Source organism: Triticum dicoccoides, chromosome 2B (assembly GCF_002162155.2).
Source record: "Triticum dicoccoides isolate Atlit2015 ecotype Zavitan chromosome 2B, WEW_v2.0, whole genome shotgun sequence".
NCBI lineage: Eukaryota > Viridiplantae > Streptophyta > Magnoliopsida > Poales > Poaceae > Triticum > Triticum dicoccoides.
Window position 1 is genome coordinate 11,813,266 of NC_041383.1, and position 17,445 is coordinate 11,830,710.

The 17,445-nt window shown below is 44.8% G+C and overlaps 1 protein-coding gene and 1 pseudogene across 1 annotated transcript; both read left to right on the plus strand.

The window, feature by feature from the left end:
* The first annotated feature begins 7,940 nt into the window (after positions 1-7,940).
* On the plus strand, positions 7,941-11,915 carry LOC119360195 (putative receptor-like protein kinase At4g00960). The gene is made up of 6 exons (XM_037625945.1): positions 7,941-8,081; positions 8,286-8,547; positions 8,647-8,866; positions 8,956-9,088; positions 10,850-11,293; positions 11,841-11,915. The coding sequence occupies exons 1-6, from the start codon at positions 7,941-7,943 to the stop codon at positions 11,913-11,915; spliced, it is 1,275 nt and encodes a 424-aa protein (XP_037481842.1).
* Positions 11,916-13,646: 1,731 nt separating this feature from the next.
* Positions 13,647-15,953, plus strand: LOC119360196 (annotated as a pseudogene).
* Positions 15,954-17,445: the final 1,492 nt, after the last annotated feature.

Sequence of the window (17,445 nt, forward strand, 5' to 3'; positions counted from 1 at the left end):
CTCCTCCTCCTCTTCCTCTTCTTCTTCTTCTTCCTCCTCCTCCTCCTCCTCCTCCTCCTCTTCTTCTTCTTCTTTAAATTATGCATCTGAACGCAGAAAAAATACATTGATCAGTACCGTCTTTGAGCCAAAACGCGTACTACTGCTACACAGAAGTACATATAAAAAATATATTGATCATCAACGATCTTTTTGTATAGAATCTAAATCGTCAATAGGAATCTACCACATTTAAGAACCGGCGAAGACTCCTATTGCAACCACAGATCCTACACATAGAGTTCAATGAAGACCAAATGCTTGGGATGGTTTGAGAAGTAACATACTTAAGGTGGTGAAATTCTTGTTAGGGGAGCGAGGTGGGACTAAAAATAGTGCCTGCCACAACCTATTTAGTACCGATTCGTGCCACGAACCGGTACTAAAGGTGCTGGCCGGGCACCAGCATCTTTAGTACCGGTTCGTGGCACGAACCGGTACTAAAGGTCACCTCCCGCCAAGTCATTTGAACCGGCACTAATGGGAGCATTAGTGCCGGCTCATATGCCAACCGGTACTAATGTTTCACATATTAGGTCCTTTTTCTACTAGTGGCAGTGCGGCGCCGCTGTTTGCAGCAATGGTGGAGCCTTGCCGGTGCCCGTTGGATTGCATCACCTCCTCATGGAGAGTAGCGCGGATCGCGCGTCTTGCGTATCAGCAGGAAAGAAGAGGATAAGGGAAGCAATTTCCAATGAACAAGCATGGAATTATAGGCACACAAGTTTACTGCTAAATATGACGATTAATTACTAAAATTATGTACAACATCGGGATAGTTACATATTGGGCTAATTATTGCGACTTTGTATTATCATATGAAATGTTCTTTTATCTGATGAACAATAATATATTCCATGCCTAAAATCATAGTTTGGGAATCTATCTCTTTGCCATCTAATTTTCCATTAGTTCTTTTCAGGCTCTATTGTATGTTTTTTTCATGCACGTTATTATATGAATGTTTAAGTTATATATTTGAGAATTTACATGGAAAGCCATTTTTTAATGTATGAACTTTGCGTACTCTACACCAGGTATGTGGGAATATTTGCATTTCTAAAGGGTCAGTGCATTGTTGTAAATATACCCATTAAAATGGTTGTCAAATTTTATTTTGTCTTCAATAGTGGCTTAAGCTACCTCATAAAGCTATTGTAGATGTGCCTTGGTACTCCTACAATACAGGTTTTTGGAGGTTGCTACATGGTAGACACATATATCAACCAACCTCGGACAAAAAGAAAACTTGAATAATGCAAATTTAAACATTTCTTACAACATGAGGTAACATACATCGTTCAATATCCCATCAAGACGAGCAACCCCAGCTAACATGAACCTCTTTAGAGAGTCATCAAAAGATCATGAGGTAGAGAAAGAGCGTCGTTCTAAGATGACGTGAAACACACAGAGACATATGTAGGGTGGAGGATGGAGTAATTCAATAGTAAAAAAGGAAAACATTATTGCCTGATGTACGTGATATTCAAAAAGATATTTGATACACACACCTGATATTAAACAGTAGAAAATGAATCCTAAAGAAATATGTCACGCAAAATTGGTATTGTGCAATAAAATATGTATGCCCCGTGGCAACGCACGGACATTTGTGCTAGTTTTTATAATACACATTTAACATTTATTTAAATACAAGTTTAATTTTTGTATGCATAGTCACTAATTTTTCTATACACACTTTTGAACATTTTTCAAATATAAATATTTTTCCAATACATCGTCAACATTTTTTATATTAATTTTAGTATTTTTCTAAAATGATTGATTAACATTTTTCAGAGAAAAGGTTAACTTTTTTGTTACATAGCCAACATTCTTTATATTCATTTTTCATATTTTTTTCTAAAATTCTTGATTAACATTTTTCAAATAAAATACTAACATTTTGTAATACGTGCTCAACATTTTTTCTATATACATTAATATTTTTCAAATACTTGATTAAAAAAATTCAACTGCTTGTTCAAATTTTGTTCAAATGCTTGACGAATATTTTTGAAATACATGATGAAAATGTTTCACACATATTGTATTTTGTATACATTTTATTTATCCAAGTTTAACATTTTTCAAATTATCGGTTAACATTTTTAAAAGTTTTGTATAGAGTGGTTTATGTAATATTTTTATTTGGAATATTTGTAAGTATAAGCAGAATAAAAATTGTGAAAACCAAAACGAAAATCTTCCTCTTTATTTGGAATATATGGAATTCTTGGAATATTTTTATTTGGAATATTTGAAATTCTTGGAATATTTGGAATATTTGTTAAAATAAAAAAGCAATAAACAAAAACGAATTTTTTGGCATGAAGACTGCGGAGCCTCCATGTTTCTCGGATCCACCACGACCTTGCAGTTGCAGCTGGCCGTGCATTTCTCTGGCCCGAGCTCCAAAGCAATTCGCGCTGGACACGCCGCGTCCGGCGAGGGGTGTGTTTGCTCGCGGCCACACTTGTACGGCCGGAGAGCTCGACAATCCTCCTTCATTGCCTCAGTGTTCAAACCGGCCTCTGGTTGCTGCAAAGGTTGAATTAATTTTCTATGCAGTCCACATTAATATGCTGTCCAACTTTAGGAACTGGCTTTCATCTCACTGCGCATGTGTTTGAATTAATTTTGATTTTGTCTATCAAAAGCTGTAGGTTCTGAATTATCTGAAAAGTCGCGAAGTCCACTTTCAGCTGGCCACTAGATTGGATCTGCATCGGCAATTTTTTGGTCAGAACTACTCAGAATCTTTTCACATGTCAAGCAACCTTTCAATAGAAATTCGACTCCAATCAGATAAGGGCAGACAGAGCAAGTGGAACTTTGTATAACAATTTCTTCGTTCAGATCAATAGCTAACGACTGGTACTATACTTGACTTCAGTGCAATTGAACGAAGTCTTCCTTTGCAGTAGACTATAATATTGATTGTCCCAACTCACAAGCCATCCCCATCTCATCTTATCACATGGGCTTAATCTTGGCACCATTTGCAAGATGGTTGTTATACAATACAATGGTCCATCTTGCTGACAGCGTTGCATAACCAAGCTATCATATATTAACTGCAATTATCGAGCTAGTTAGCTTTGTTTAACCAGTACATAGCTGTTAGTCATCAGAGTCCAGCTCATCGCGGGAATCGCGTGTCTCGTTGCCATAGGTGGACTTTGTTATTGGAAATACTACATAGACAGAAGCATGACTTCATTGCATATATACAGGGGTTCCACTCCTGTATGTCCTCCATACTTATCTGAGCGCTGTGTCCATTGCTAACAGGTATGTGCAAGCCCATGTTGATTCAAATTAAAGTCTTTTTGCTCTGTTATCTGCTCCTTTTCAAAGATATATTGAGATCTGCTACATTTCCAGCTAGCTCTAACTGTAAGATTGGGGAAACCAAACGTTGTGGTGCCTTGTATTGATCAATATATAGAGGTTACAAGGCAGAGTTCGTATCGTACAATATACGGACACCTATACAAAGACTACACATATACAACCGTATATCTATACACATAATACGGTTATATATTCTAACACCCTCCCTCAGTCGTAAACGGGCGTCGACGAATGTTAAGACTGTCCCGAAAATCCAAGAAGAGAGGGGATGGCAATCCTTTGGTGAAAATGTCCGCAAATTGAGAAGAACTCGGAACGTGAAGAACCCGGACCTCGCCTGTGGTGACACGGTCGCGCACAAAGTGCAAATCGATCTCCACATGCTTGGTGCGCTGATGATGAACGGGATTCTGTGTCATGTAAACAGAGCTCACATTATCACAAAACACCACAGTGGCACCAGTCACTGGTCGATGAAGCTCCTGAAGAAGTTGCCGTAACCAACATGTTTCAGCCACGACATTTGCAACTGCCCTGTATTCGGCCTCGGTGCTAGACCGAGAGACCGTGTGCTGCCGATTAGCAGACCACGACACCAGGTTATTGCCAAGGAAGACACAATAACCTGAGGTAGACCGGCGAGTGTCAGGGCAACCTGCCCAATCAGCGTCAGAGTAGGCCAGCAATTTGTTGGAGCTGCGTCGAAACAAAGTGAGGCCATGGCCGGTGGTGCCGCGGATATAGCGAAGCACACGCTTCACAAGTAGCAAATGATTAGCCCGAGGATCATGCATATGAAGACAAATCTGCTGCACTGCATAAGAGATGTCCGGCCGAGTGAACGTGAGGTACTGAAGACCGCCTGCAATACTACGATACTCGGTGGGATCTGCAACGGGATCACTGGACTTGGCTGAAAGTTTGGAGGTAGTATCGACTGGAGTAGAGATGGGTTTGCACTGCAACATGCCAGCTCTGTCAAGAAGATCCAATGCATACTTCTCCTGTGAGAGGAACAGACTGTCCTTGCTGTGTGTGACAGAGATGCCCAGAAAATAATGAAGATTGCCCATATCCGTCATACTGAATTCGGTACGAAGAGTGGCAATCAAACTGTGCAACAATGTCGAGGAAGATGCAGTCAGGATAATGTCATCCACATAGAGCAGGAGATAGGCCATGTCAGCACCACGCCGATAAACGAACAGCGAGCTGTCGGACTTGGAGCCAATGAAACCAGCCGATGCAATGAACAAAGCAAACCGCTGAAACCATGCACGAGGCGCCTGTTTCAAACCGTAGAGTGATTTGTTGAGACGACAAACCTTGTCAGGGAAGCGAGGATCAGTGAACCCAGAAGGCTGACGAGCATAAACAGTCTCGATGAGAGTTCCATTGAGGAATGCATTCTTGACATCAAGTTGGTGGATGGACTAGTCATTGGAGAGAGCAAGAGAGAGCACGGTACGAATAGTGGCTGGCTTGACGACCAGGCTGAAAGTTTCATCAAAATCGATACCTTCGCGCTGAGTGAATCCACGAAGCACCCAACGAGCCTTGTAGCGATCCAAAGAACCATCAGACTTCATCTTGTGACGGTAGATCCACTTACCAGTAACAATGTTAGCATTGCGAGGTGGATCAACGAGGTCCCAAGTGTTGTTGGAGAGAAGAGCACCATACTCCTCAACCATAGCGGAATGCCAATTTGGATCCTTGAGAGCACCACGATAAGTCTTCGGTATGGGAGATAAACCCTCAACATGAAGATCAAATATCTTTTTAGGCTGCACAATGCCCTGTTTAGCACGAGTGGCCATGGCATGACATGGAGGCGGTGGAGGGGCCCGTGTCCGGCGGGTCCGGGGTGGATCCACAGCGACAGGAGCTGGCGACGGCGTTGCCGGTGGTGACGCGGCTGTAGTAGGAGAAGGACTCCCAGCAGGGTCGCCATTGGAGCTCCCAGCAGGGCTCTCGGCAGTGGCCCGGGACCCAGGCGACCGAGGCGAGGTCGGTGGCGGCGACCGAGGCGAAGTCGATGGTGGCGACCGTGGAGAGGACCGTGGCGGCGGCGACGGCGACCGTGGCGGCGACGGTGTAGTCGCATCCGGGGTCACCGTGCCTGGCACGGTGAATGGCATCGACGAAACCGGCTGCTCAGCTCCCTGCAAAAAATCATAAGTGTACAAGGAAGGAGTAGGAGTTGACGAAGATGTAGAGGAGGCGAAGGGAAAGGTGGACTCATCGAACACTACATGACGAGAGATGATGATCTTTTGGGTGGAACGATCAAGGCAACGATAGCCATGATGTCGTGATGGGTACCCTAGAAACACGCATGGCACGGAGCGAGGCGCAAGTTTGTGCGGAGCGACGGCTGTGGTGTTGGGGTAACATAGACATCCGAAAACCCGAAGACCAGCATATGCAGGATCTACGCCAAGTAAGGCACGAAAGGGAATACGATCCGAGATTGCCTTTGAAGGCAGCCGATTATGCAACATAACGGCGGTGTGAAGAGCTTCAACCCAAAAGCGAGGTGGCATACTAGCTTGGATAAGGAGTGTACGAGTAATGTCATTAAGAGTATGAATAATGCGTTCGGCTTTACCATTCTGTTGCGAAGTGTATGGACATGAAAAGAGGAGTGCAATTCCATGGTGCTGGGCAAAGGAATGGAGGAGAGAATTATCGAACTCACGACCATTATCACACTGAATAGCCTGCAAGCGTGCATTAAACTGGGTGAGCGCTAAAGCATGAAGGGACGACAAGTGCGAGAAAGCTTCTGACTTAGACCGTAGAGGATAAACCCATGCATACTGAGTAAAATCATCAAGACAAACGAGATAATACTTAAAGCCAGAAATACTCTCAACAGGAGATGTCCACAAATCACAGTGAATTATCTGAAAAGGAGTAGTGGTTACACGATTGGTAGAAGAAAAAGGAAGACGAATATGACGACCTAACTGACAAGCGACGGGGTGTGCCGGGGCACGTAGCCGGGAGCATAGGCGGGCGGCGCACGGCCGAGCAGGCCCCCCTGGCCATAGGGCCACATCTGGATGGCACCGTTCCAGGGGTGCTGTGGTGAAGGCCAGGAGGGAGTGGCAGCCAACGGGGTCGCGGGCACCGGGATGATCTCCTTGGCGACGCCAGTGGCAGCCTTCTTCTTCTTCTTTCCTTTTCCAGAGGCCTTGCCCGGGTTGCCGGTGTTGCCAGGGTTGCCGGCGGTGTTGGTGAAGAGGGCCGTGTCGGAGTTGTGGGCGCGGCGATTTTTGTGCTTCATGTCCTGGAGCGCGAGCAACGAGCGGCACTGCGCAAAGGTCATGCCCAGCATGAGGGAGATGAGATCAGCGGTGGCCTCGTATTGCTCGGAGAGGCCGTTGAGGCAGTGGACCACCATCTCAGCATCATCAACGGGGGCGCCAAGATCCGCAAGCCCATCGGAGAGGGATTTGACCTTCTGAAGATAGTCGGCCATGGTCATCTCTCCCATCTTGAGATCGCCGAGCTCGGCCGTGAGGTGGAGTTGACGATTGATCTTGTGGTCGTTGAAGAGACCGTTGATGCTGTTCCAGAGATCGACGGCGAGGGGATCGTCACCGGGCGTCATGACGGCGTCGAGGATGCTGAGCGAGACAGACCCATAGAGCCAAGAGACGACGGTGGCGTCGAGGAGAGACCACTCCGGGTTCGGCACGTCGGGGGCGTCAAAGTCGAGATGATCCAGGAGGGCGTACTTGCGGCAAGCGGCGCGGAAGAAGGTGCGCCACTGACGGTGAACGCCAGTGTCAAGCGCGAGCTCGACGGGAACGTGTCCCTTGATGGAGTGCAGGCCGACGGCCTGGGCGTGCAGCGAGGTCAAGGAAAAAGACCCCGTGCTCGTCCCAGATCCATCGGGGGCGGTCGCGAGAGGTAGCTTGGCCTTGGCGGCCTCGGCGTCCTGGCGCTCCTTGGCCGCGGCCAGCGCCTGGTTCGTGGCGCCTGTGTCAGGTTGCGACATAGAGGCGGCGATCGGGGCGCGGCGGCGAGAGGGGTGGTGGCTTCGGTGGCAGCGGAAAGAGGAGGAGGGCGGCACAGGCTAGGGTTAGGGTTTTAGGCTCTATACCATGTAAGATTGGGGAAACCACACGTTGTGGTGCCTTGTATTGATCAATATATAGAGGTTACAAGGCAGAGTTCGTATCGTATAATATACGGACACCTATACAAAGACTACACATATACAACCGTATATCTATACACATAATACGGTTATATATTCTAACACTAACTTCAACCTACCACATCGACCTTAGATTTTTTTCGCCTTTGTTGCTTGATATTCGGTTTGATCCCTTCACTAGACCTCAATCTGCACAGCCGTTTCCAGTTCATTCTAGATCTGCATATCAACCACCTGTGCACACGGCTTACGCTCAAGTAGGTATTCACTTCATTGTCTACATCCTTGACAATCCGGCCAAGTGCTATTGACTAATTTTACATTCTCTACTTAATTGCCATTACACATACTTTGTGTAGATTACAGAAGAATGGACCAAAATATCCTGGAGCAAATACTTGAGGGGAGGATGAAGCCAACGCATCTTCCACTAGAAACTTTACGGAAAATCACAAACGAATTTTCCACAGATAGAATAATCGGCGAAGGTGGATTTGGAACAGTCTATAAGGTGATTGAATTTTACTTTTAATAAAAATTGGTATATTTCCTTATATTAACACTTGAAGATATCAGATTCGGTACCAAAGCCGAGTTTATTTTGGTGATGTGTGTTCTTTACCCAATAATTTCCTTCGTATATGCTATATTTCTGTAACAAGATACTGCACTGCCATTTTGACGTAATTAAATTTTCACGACAAACATTAAACAGGGTGTCATCGGAAACAGGACTGTTGCTGTGAAGAGGATTATGAGTAGCATGACAATTAATCAGAAACTCTTTCTCCGTGAGGTTGACAGCCAGATGGATGTTAGCCATGAAAATGTAGTCCGTTTTCTTGGCTTATGTTCTCATACAGTGGAGACACCAGTGCGAAATCCAGATTCCCGGGGATATATTTTGGCTGAGATAAGAGAAAGGTTACTTTGTTTTGAATATGTCAGTAATGGAAGCCTTGATAAATATATTGCTGGTATGATCGATATTGATCCATGCAGCTCTCCCATTTACTTCTTTGTCATATCCGATGTTGTATAGCTGATTTCATGCATCCTTCCTTTTCTCATGGTAGATGAATTAAGAGGACTTGAATGGGATATACGTTATCAGATTATAAAAGGAATATGCGCAGGTTTGCATTATCTGCATGAGGAAAAACGTATTCTTCACATGGATCTTAAGCCTGCCAATATACTACTAGATGATCAGATGGTGCCAAAGATCACAGATTTTGGTCTATCAAGACCAGTGGAAAATCCACAAACCATGACCACAAACCATTTTTCATCACCGTAAGATTCAAATCAGTAGAATCAATCTATATGTACCCACTTATCTATTTTTTATATTATAACGTTTGAAGTTGCTGTATTTCATGCAGAGGGTATGGCGCTCCGGAAAACCTGTTTGGTCGTGGTACCATGTCTGTCCAGTCAGACATGTACAGTTTGGGTGTCATAATCGTCGAACTGGTGACAGGAGAACGTAAGGGTATCCCTGATAATAAGAATAATGTAAGAATGATTTATCTCACAATGCATTACTTCTAATTCGCATTGGACCTTAATTTGATTACTGGTGTATGTTGAATGGCACATTGAGTTACAAGCTTATGTACAACAGAAGCGTTCCAGCTCTCTCTCCATGAGCCGTGCCACTCAAAAGTTCTAGTCCTCTTGGTCGAGATCGATCATCCTATCTTTGTCAATGTGTGATCTTGCTTTCATATTCATCTTGCACGAATGCTCCATCTAAGACACCATCAACAACACCATAATGATCATAGTTGCCGGGCCACCAGAAATTTCCATATATATGCGAACCGGCATCCATCCTCAAGGTTCCACTCTCGAACACTAGCCAATTTAATAGGTTGATAGAACACTGACACCAACCATTTCCCCATGTTCCATGCACACCCTACTGCAACGACATGTCTTCGAACTCAATAGGTTAATACTCGAAGGTGCCCACAATCAATATGGTTGGTTCCATTTGCTATTTTTACAATCAATATGTTGTTTTCATTGTATTTCTTATCATGGTATCTCCAGTACTAGATCTGGCCATCATATATACTTCCTCCGTTCGGAATTACTTGTCTCGAAAATGGATGTATCTAGAACTAAAATACATCTAGATACATCCATTTCTACGACAAGTAATTCCGAACGGAGGGAGTATTTTAGTAAATTCTTTTGACGCCATTCTTTTAATCGGTAGAGGATGCTACCCTAATGTTTTCTTCGACTAATTTGTGCTTCGGCTCATGCCCTTCTTTCAGTATCTATATGAAAACAGTAGCGCCAAATCGTACTGTTACTTGGTGCAGCCTGTAGAAGCCACCACTTGGGAAGTTGCCTTGATGAAATGTTTATTTGTCCCTAAAATGTTAAAAACAAATATTCCAAGTTGAATTGGTTTTGGTAAGAGCCATCAAAAATCTGCACAGTAATTAGTGAAGACTAGAAAAGACAAAAAAAAATGAAGCGGAGGCGGAGCCACGCATGGAAACCTCGCCAGCGGGTGCTCGGTGCTCCATTTACTTTCTCGTAGCCAGCGTGTATCAAGTGCAAGCATCGACTTCTTGGACTGATATGTTTTACTTGTGATATTTACATTCAAAGCATTGTTTAATGAATTTTGATCTTTCGTGTTCTGATCACAATATGCATATTACATTTGTTTAACTGAGATATTTCGGTACCACACTGAATCAGCTTGTGGCACTGCAGATTCTTAGAAGATGGAGACACAGATGGAATAAGTCAGCGAAGGAAACACCACCGGAATACCACCAACAAGTAATTGAATGCATCGAAATAGGGTCACTCTGCATGAACTTTGATGCCTATGCACGGCCTTCCTCTATGTCAGAAATAATGAGAAAATTTGTTGAGATGGAAAATACAAAGGTATATAAACTTATATATCCTCCTGATAACTTCAAGGATCCTAACCATATGTATATAAAGGGTGATCTGTATAGACTTCTGCGTGTAATAAGAAATTAAATGCATTCTTATCTTCTATTTTACTTACTTAAATCTAGAAACTGGTATATATTTTTTATCGGATGTCCTGAAAATATTTCGTTAGTGATTAATTAGGGCGTTCTTCGAGAAGCAAATCATAAATGTACCTTTCTTGCCACTTAGGATAGCAATGTGCAAACTTTATAGCACTCGTGTGTGAGTTTGGCTAGAGGCGCTCTTATATGAAGGTACAGGAATTAATGTAATTCCTCTTGATGCTGTTTTCTCACGTGCTTGTAGATAAATCCGCTTTATTATTGGGAGGATGGCATGCTTGGAGTTGAGCCGCTGGAGCTACAGTTTGAGTATAACGAGCAACAACAGATTTCATCATGTTCAGTTGAGCTAAGCAACGATACGGATGGTTCCATTGCATTCAAGATTCAATCGACGAGCCCGTTGCCATACTTCATTGAACGAAACGGGGATATTGTGAAACCACATTCTAAATGTAGCGTGGTCATAGCAATGCCAGTTGCTAATACACAGGATCATAAGGGCACACTGCAATATGGTACTAGTAATAAGCAATGCTCCCAGGAGTTCATCGTGCAAAGCATTAAAGTGGATGAAGGTCTTACAACTAAGGATATCAACCAAGACATGTTTGATAAACATACAAAGGGTCATCAAGTTGATGAGATTCTTTTGACCGTTGTTTCTGCAGAATCATGCAGTGAAGAGGTACTCTCTGTCCCTTTTTCTTGGGCGTAATTTCATTCCTGTCCTGCCTTTTTGGGCATCGTTTAGTTTGTCAGGGGGAATTTCTGCAATATTTGTTTGCGGGTTTTTTTCCGAAAAGGGGCTTTATTACTTAAAAGATTTAAGCATTACACCCGGCCTCTGCATAACTAAAATGCACATAGCCAAATAAGATCCTCTCGCACAAACGAAAAATAAAAAGGGCAAAATACAAAAAGATCCATATAACGCTTAAAGCGGAGGGGAGCCAATCCTAAGATCATGCTGCCACCCACATTGGGTAAAAGTATCCCTCGCCATAGCCTCCAATCGTGTTCACACCTCCGTAACTAGGTCTCGTTTCTCCACACGTTATAGAGAGGACCACAAAGGAAGAGTCTCGGTACGACATCTGTAGATAACCTGCATCGGAGAAATATTTTTACCATTAAAAGCCTTATCATTTCTACATAGCCAAAGCGACCAAATAACGGCAAGCGCTCCTACCCTGAGAAGAGTTCTAAACTTGTGATCTATCCCATGTAACCAGTTGCCAAATACATTAGCTACACTACAAGGAGGATACCAGCCAGAAGCTATTTGGATGATTGACCATATAGAATGAGCCAATTTGCATTGGAAGAATAAATGTTTTATTGTCTCATCATGGTGACAAAAAACACATTGCGGACTTCCATGCCAATTCCTCTTAATAAGGTTATCTTTAGTAAGAATTACTCCGCGACGAAGATACCATGCAAAGATTTTATTCTTAAGAGATATCTTCATCTTCCAAATCTTCTTATTATTATCAACTGGCACATCAGATTGGAGCAAAGCTCTGCACATGGACTCCACTGAGAATTGACCATTCCCATGTAGGTTCCAATGAAATACATCAGACCCATGTGACAATTGCACCGTGGAGAACCGCTGTAGCAGGATGTTCCATGATTGGAGTCTGGGTCCAATTAAATCTCTTCTGAACGTCACATTTGGTGGAAATGATTCCATTACCATGGCGATAGTATCACCCTTGTGATGCACAATATTATAGAGAGCTGGATATTGTTCCCGGAGTGTGGCATTTCCTAGCCACTTGTCCTCCCAGAATCTAATTTCCGAGCCGTCCATGATTGAGAAGGTGCCATAGCAGAAGAAATGTTTCTTCGTAGCGATTAGACCCGCCCAAAAGTGAGAATCCCCAGGCTTCCAATGTACTTGGGATAACGCCTTGGAACCCACATATTTCCTCCTTGGGAGGGCTTGCCATAAACCATCTCTTGTCAGTAATTTAAACAATCATTTCCCGAGTAGGGCCCCATTCTTAACGTCAAGGTCATGAATGCCCAACCCACCTTGGTCTTTGGGACGACAAACTACACTCCATTTAGACAGTCGATATTTATTTTTCTTGTTATCTCCTTGCCAAAAGAATCTTGATCGGAAATAATCCAATCTATGTAAAACTCCTTCCGGCAACTAGAAGAAGGAAAACATATACATTACCATATTGCCTAGTACTGAATATATGAGGACCAATTTTCCACCCAGAGACAACAGTTTACCTTTCCAACTACTAAGTCTTATTTGCAGTCTCTCCTCGATGTGTTTCCATTTAGCATTTGTGAGTCTCCGATAATGTATCGGTATCCCCAAATATTTGTTTGCGGTTACATTAACATGGTATGGCATAGTTCAGTGATGCAACCGAGAAGGTAAAATTGTCGAGTGTTGTGAGGGGTTTATAAATTTTTTTACCGTCTTGATTTACTACAAGAGTGTATTAAGCTGGTTTACTACAATCTGCCATGATGCCCAAACACAGCCTACACAAGGCTGCGAGAAAGGGACGGAGGGGAGCAGGCCCGGCCCTGATGGGGGGGCAGGGGGGCGGCCGCCCCGGGCCCCCGAAAATGGGGGGCCCCCAGGTTTGTGCTCTTCCCTGTTAATACGATTGGGCTCTAGTTCGTAAAAAAATGATAATTGGGCCTACGTTACGTGCACTGATCACGTTTGGGAGAGATCGATCACCCACGCTGATCACGCACGATGACCATCGTCCATCCTCGCCTGTAGCCTCCTATTTTTTCGCCTGATCTCCTGGAAACCTAATCGCCCGCAGCCACTGGCCGCCGCCATGGAGCAGACACTAGATACCCTCGCCACACCATGGCACATCGATGCCGCAGCTCCAGCCTACGCCATCCGCCGACGATTTCAGATAAGACGTCCTTTTCCTTAATGATTTTGCCCTAAATTATGCCCTAGAACTGCTGCTTGACGTGGTGAGGCTTTTGTCGGCCGTAGTGTTGCACAGAACGACACAAGTATGAAAGCGAAGGTCCCCTTGATCATGGTCTTCAATCCTCAGAACCAGGCGTGGAAGCCTGTGAACAGTTTCAAGGATTTGTACAAGGATCAGTGGTACATTGCCGGGCTGCCACATCCAGGTACGTAAGATACCATGTAAACTCTTGATGCAAGGAAAGTTTTGTAGCTTTCAGCTTTTTGCATCTTGGCTGTGTAAAACTGTTTGATGAAAGGTAGTGTTTGTATGCACTTGCAATGCGAAATTATATTCACTTTTTCATTCTGAAAAAATACCAACGAAATGTAAGACACAGCCCAATATATGACTATGTGGTCGATTCTGTTGGATTAATTAGGACTAGTTGGCGCACCGTCAATAAAATAAGAACATGATAATGCTAATGTGATCAAACCTGATAAGCCAGTTAGTAAAAACTTCATTACTCTGTGGTGTTGTTAAAGGACTTCAGCAGTGTAAAGGAGCAGTGTAAAGGAAGGGATTGGTGCTTTATATATAAAGTGGGGCGAAAGCCTTTTTCGGTAATATGCAAACGAATGCACATGAAGTAATCGAACATTATACTTCTATAGAAAATGGTAATCATCCCTACATGATTTGTTAGTAGTATGGTGTACAAGCAAAATCTTAAAGTTGCGCAAAGTATATACTGAAAATAATTTTTGAAAGTACAAAGGGCCCCGGATTCTGGTTTCGCCCCGGGCCCCTAAAATCTCAGGACCGGCCCTGGAGGGGAGCAGCCAGTACATCCAAAAACAGTTATGGTTGTTTAAGGAAGACTAAGAGATGCCATTTTTAGATTGTACTAGTATAGATTCACAGCTGAGAGGTCCTCGCTAACAAAGGCAACAAAGACGTCGTATAAAAAACCCATAAATTATGTGTTTGTAGGTCCCGACCGCAAGTAAGAAGATGATGCTGGAGCTCACAGGTGCAGACTACACGAGTGACCGGCCGGGCCTGGACCTGGTGCTCCTCGTGGACCTCAGCGGCAGCATGGCGGGCAACAAGATGGACATGCTGAAGGCTGCCATGCGGTTTGTCACACGGAAGCTCACCCCTATCGACCGTCTCTCTATTGTCACATTCTCCAGTGCCGCCGAAAGGTGCTGCCCGCTGGTGCAGATCACCGATGCCTGGCAGAATAGATTACAGGTACTCATCGACGGCCTTCGGCCCGGAGGCGGCACCAATATCATGGACGGCCTCCAGACTGGGCTCAAGATCCTTGCCGACCGGAAGGTCAGCAGCGGTCGCGTAGTGGGCATCATGCTCATGGCCGACGGTCATCAGAGCAGAGGTGACGCTACTCGGGTCAGCGTGGGCAACGTGCCAGTCTACACCTTTGGTTTTGGCCCAGACTGTGACCCTAGGGTGCTCAGCATGGTCGCGGCCAACAGCATGGGTGGGACCTTCTCCCACGTCCAGGAGCAGGACATTGGCGGCGGAGCAGGCCACCGGCTCGGTGACGGTCACAGCCATAGGAGAGGAGTCGACCATAGTGGAAGTGACCGCCGGAGCAGGCCACCGGCTCGGTGACGGTCAGGTTTGGCGACCTCTACAGCAAGGAAGTGCGCAAGGTCATCGTGGACCTCCTTCACCCCATTGTCCAACCTGGGACTGGGAGAGATGGCATCAATGAGATCCTCAAGGTCACATACTCATACTACGACACAAGGTATATATCAAAGACACAAGGTAGTATCAACTATCAGGTAGCTCACCGGCATCATTTAATCCGCTCTTTACTGTGTGTTTGATCGATGCAGTTCTTCAGCAGGGAGGCTGCAGTCTGTTGCGCCTCCTGACACGCTTGCTGTGCGTGCCTTCGAGGAGGCTGAGAACCCGGCAGAGTTGCAGACAGAGGAGACCCGTCTGCAGATGGCAAATATGGTCGAGGCGGGCAGAACCATGGCGGACTGCCAGCATATGGAAGATGCCCGAAGCATGATAATGGATGCCCAAGGTAATGTGCTCATGGTGGAGGAGTCCAGCTCCAGCCCGCTGTTCATGGCCGAGCTGGAGGAGCTCTCGGGGCTCTTGGAAAACACATACACTTATGAGGATCACGGCCGCAGCTATGCCTTGTCATTGAAGTCTTCGCACGACCGGCAGCGTTTCGCGGCGAGGGGAAACATGGAGATCATGCGGCTCTTTGCGACGCCACGCATGGACATGTACCTTGAGCAGGCCAAGAAGTTCCACGACGACCAAACGATACCGGTGCCATCGGCAGACGACGACGCCAAGGAGGAGGTCGGCGCTCCAATGATTAATATCGCCAGCAGGGAAGAGCACATGCGGATATTGAGCGAGGAAATGGAGGACTAATTCATCAGTCACGCCTTGCTGTCTGTGCTGTTGCCGTATCATATCTTAATATGCTTAGGTGCTAATTAAATCTGCTTATCTGCTTCAGTTAATCTGTTTTTTTTCCATCCAAGTTCTCCATTGTCGCCAGGTCATTGGGCCGTCTCCTTAGCTTGTTTTGTAATAAAAACCTTATTTTTTGTGAAGAATAATATGATACTGATGTATTATAGGAGTTCGTCGGAAGTACAAACCAGACCCAACATAATAAAAAATATAACAAAGACTGTTTAATGGAAGAGGTTTTGGATGTGAAACAGATCCAATATGTAAACCGAACGCAATCCATGAAAAAATAATGTTAAACGTATAGGGACCGGCGGACCGGCCGAAGCTGGGCCGGTCGCGCTCGCATCGTCGCCGTCTCCTTAGCTTGTGTTGTAATAAAAACCTTATTTTCCTGGAATTGCTAATAAAAATTATTCACTTTCATCCGTTTTTTATTCTGTCCGATCCTTGTGTCAAGATTCGTCCTTTCCTTTTTTTTCAACACTCGGGTGTGTTGTTCTTTTATCGGGCCCGCAACCTAACCCGTTAACGTCGGTTGTCTTTCTTTTCAAATTTTCCTTTTTCTCCTCTCTGCAGCTCACTTTGTCCATTTCGTTTCCCATTTCGAGCGGCGAGAGGTTGGAGGCAGAGAGCCATGGCGGTTGGAGATGTCAGTCGTTGATCTCTCGAGGGCGAGCCGGTGGTTAGGTGTCCGGTCCTCCCCCCGCCGCCCTGCTTGCATGTCCTCAAGCACGCGCAGAGGGAGAGGCGAAGTCGATGCGCATGGCGATCAGGCTTGGATGTCGTCTCTGCTCCGCCTGATTTTACGGCGCTCCTCATCATCCCCGTGCGTGATCTGCAAGCCCTGTGTCCCCTCCTCATCCTTCATCCATCCCGTGGTTGATTTTGTAAGTATCCTTCCCCCGTGTGTTCATCCTCTGATTTGGTTAGGTATTCTCATCGGTTTGTGCCGTTTGTCAGATCTGTTTGTTAGTTGCGTGCAGAGTTTTCTCGGTCAGATCTTGTTGTTTGTATTAGTTGCATGTGTCACACGCAGATATCTTTTGTGTAGATGTATGTGGTTTGTGCTGTTCCTTGAGTAGATCACTGATATTCACATTAAAATTAGAATAGAAATACACTGATCCCTTTAGCCTCTGCTAGTTTGGTAGGTTGTTGTTCCTGGTCTGTATTTTGATGTAGATGTCTGGGATACAAATGTTGAACCTCTTGGTGGGTTAAGTCTTATGATGTGTATTTGGTGGACTGAAATTTTTCAGTTTAGTAGCAATGATTTTGGACTGTAATTTTTAGTGGTTTTGGTTACTGATTTTGAACTGTAACCAATGGCGGAGCTTGACAGAGATTGTTGAGGGGGCAAAGCAGAGTTATGGAGAGCCAAAAGGGCATATTATGCTTAAACTATGATAATTTTTAAAATTTTAGCTTACCAATTAATTGTATT

Coding starts and splice junctions, on each gene's coding strand:
- LOC119360195 (XM_037625945.1), top strand. CDS start 7,941: ATGGACCAAAATATCCTGGAGCAAATACTTGAGGGGAGGATGAAGCCA. Junction 8,082..8,285: donor GATTTGGAACAGTCTATAAG/GTGATTGAATTT, acceptor AACATTAAACAG/GGTGTCATCGGAAACAGGAC. Junction 9,089..10,849: donor TCCCTGATAATAAGAATAAT/GTAAGAATGATT, acceptor ACGTGCTTGTAG/ATAAATCCGCTTTATTATTG.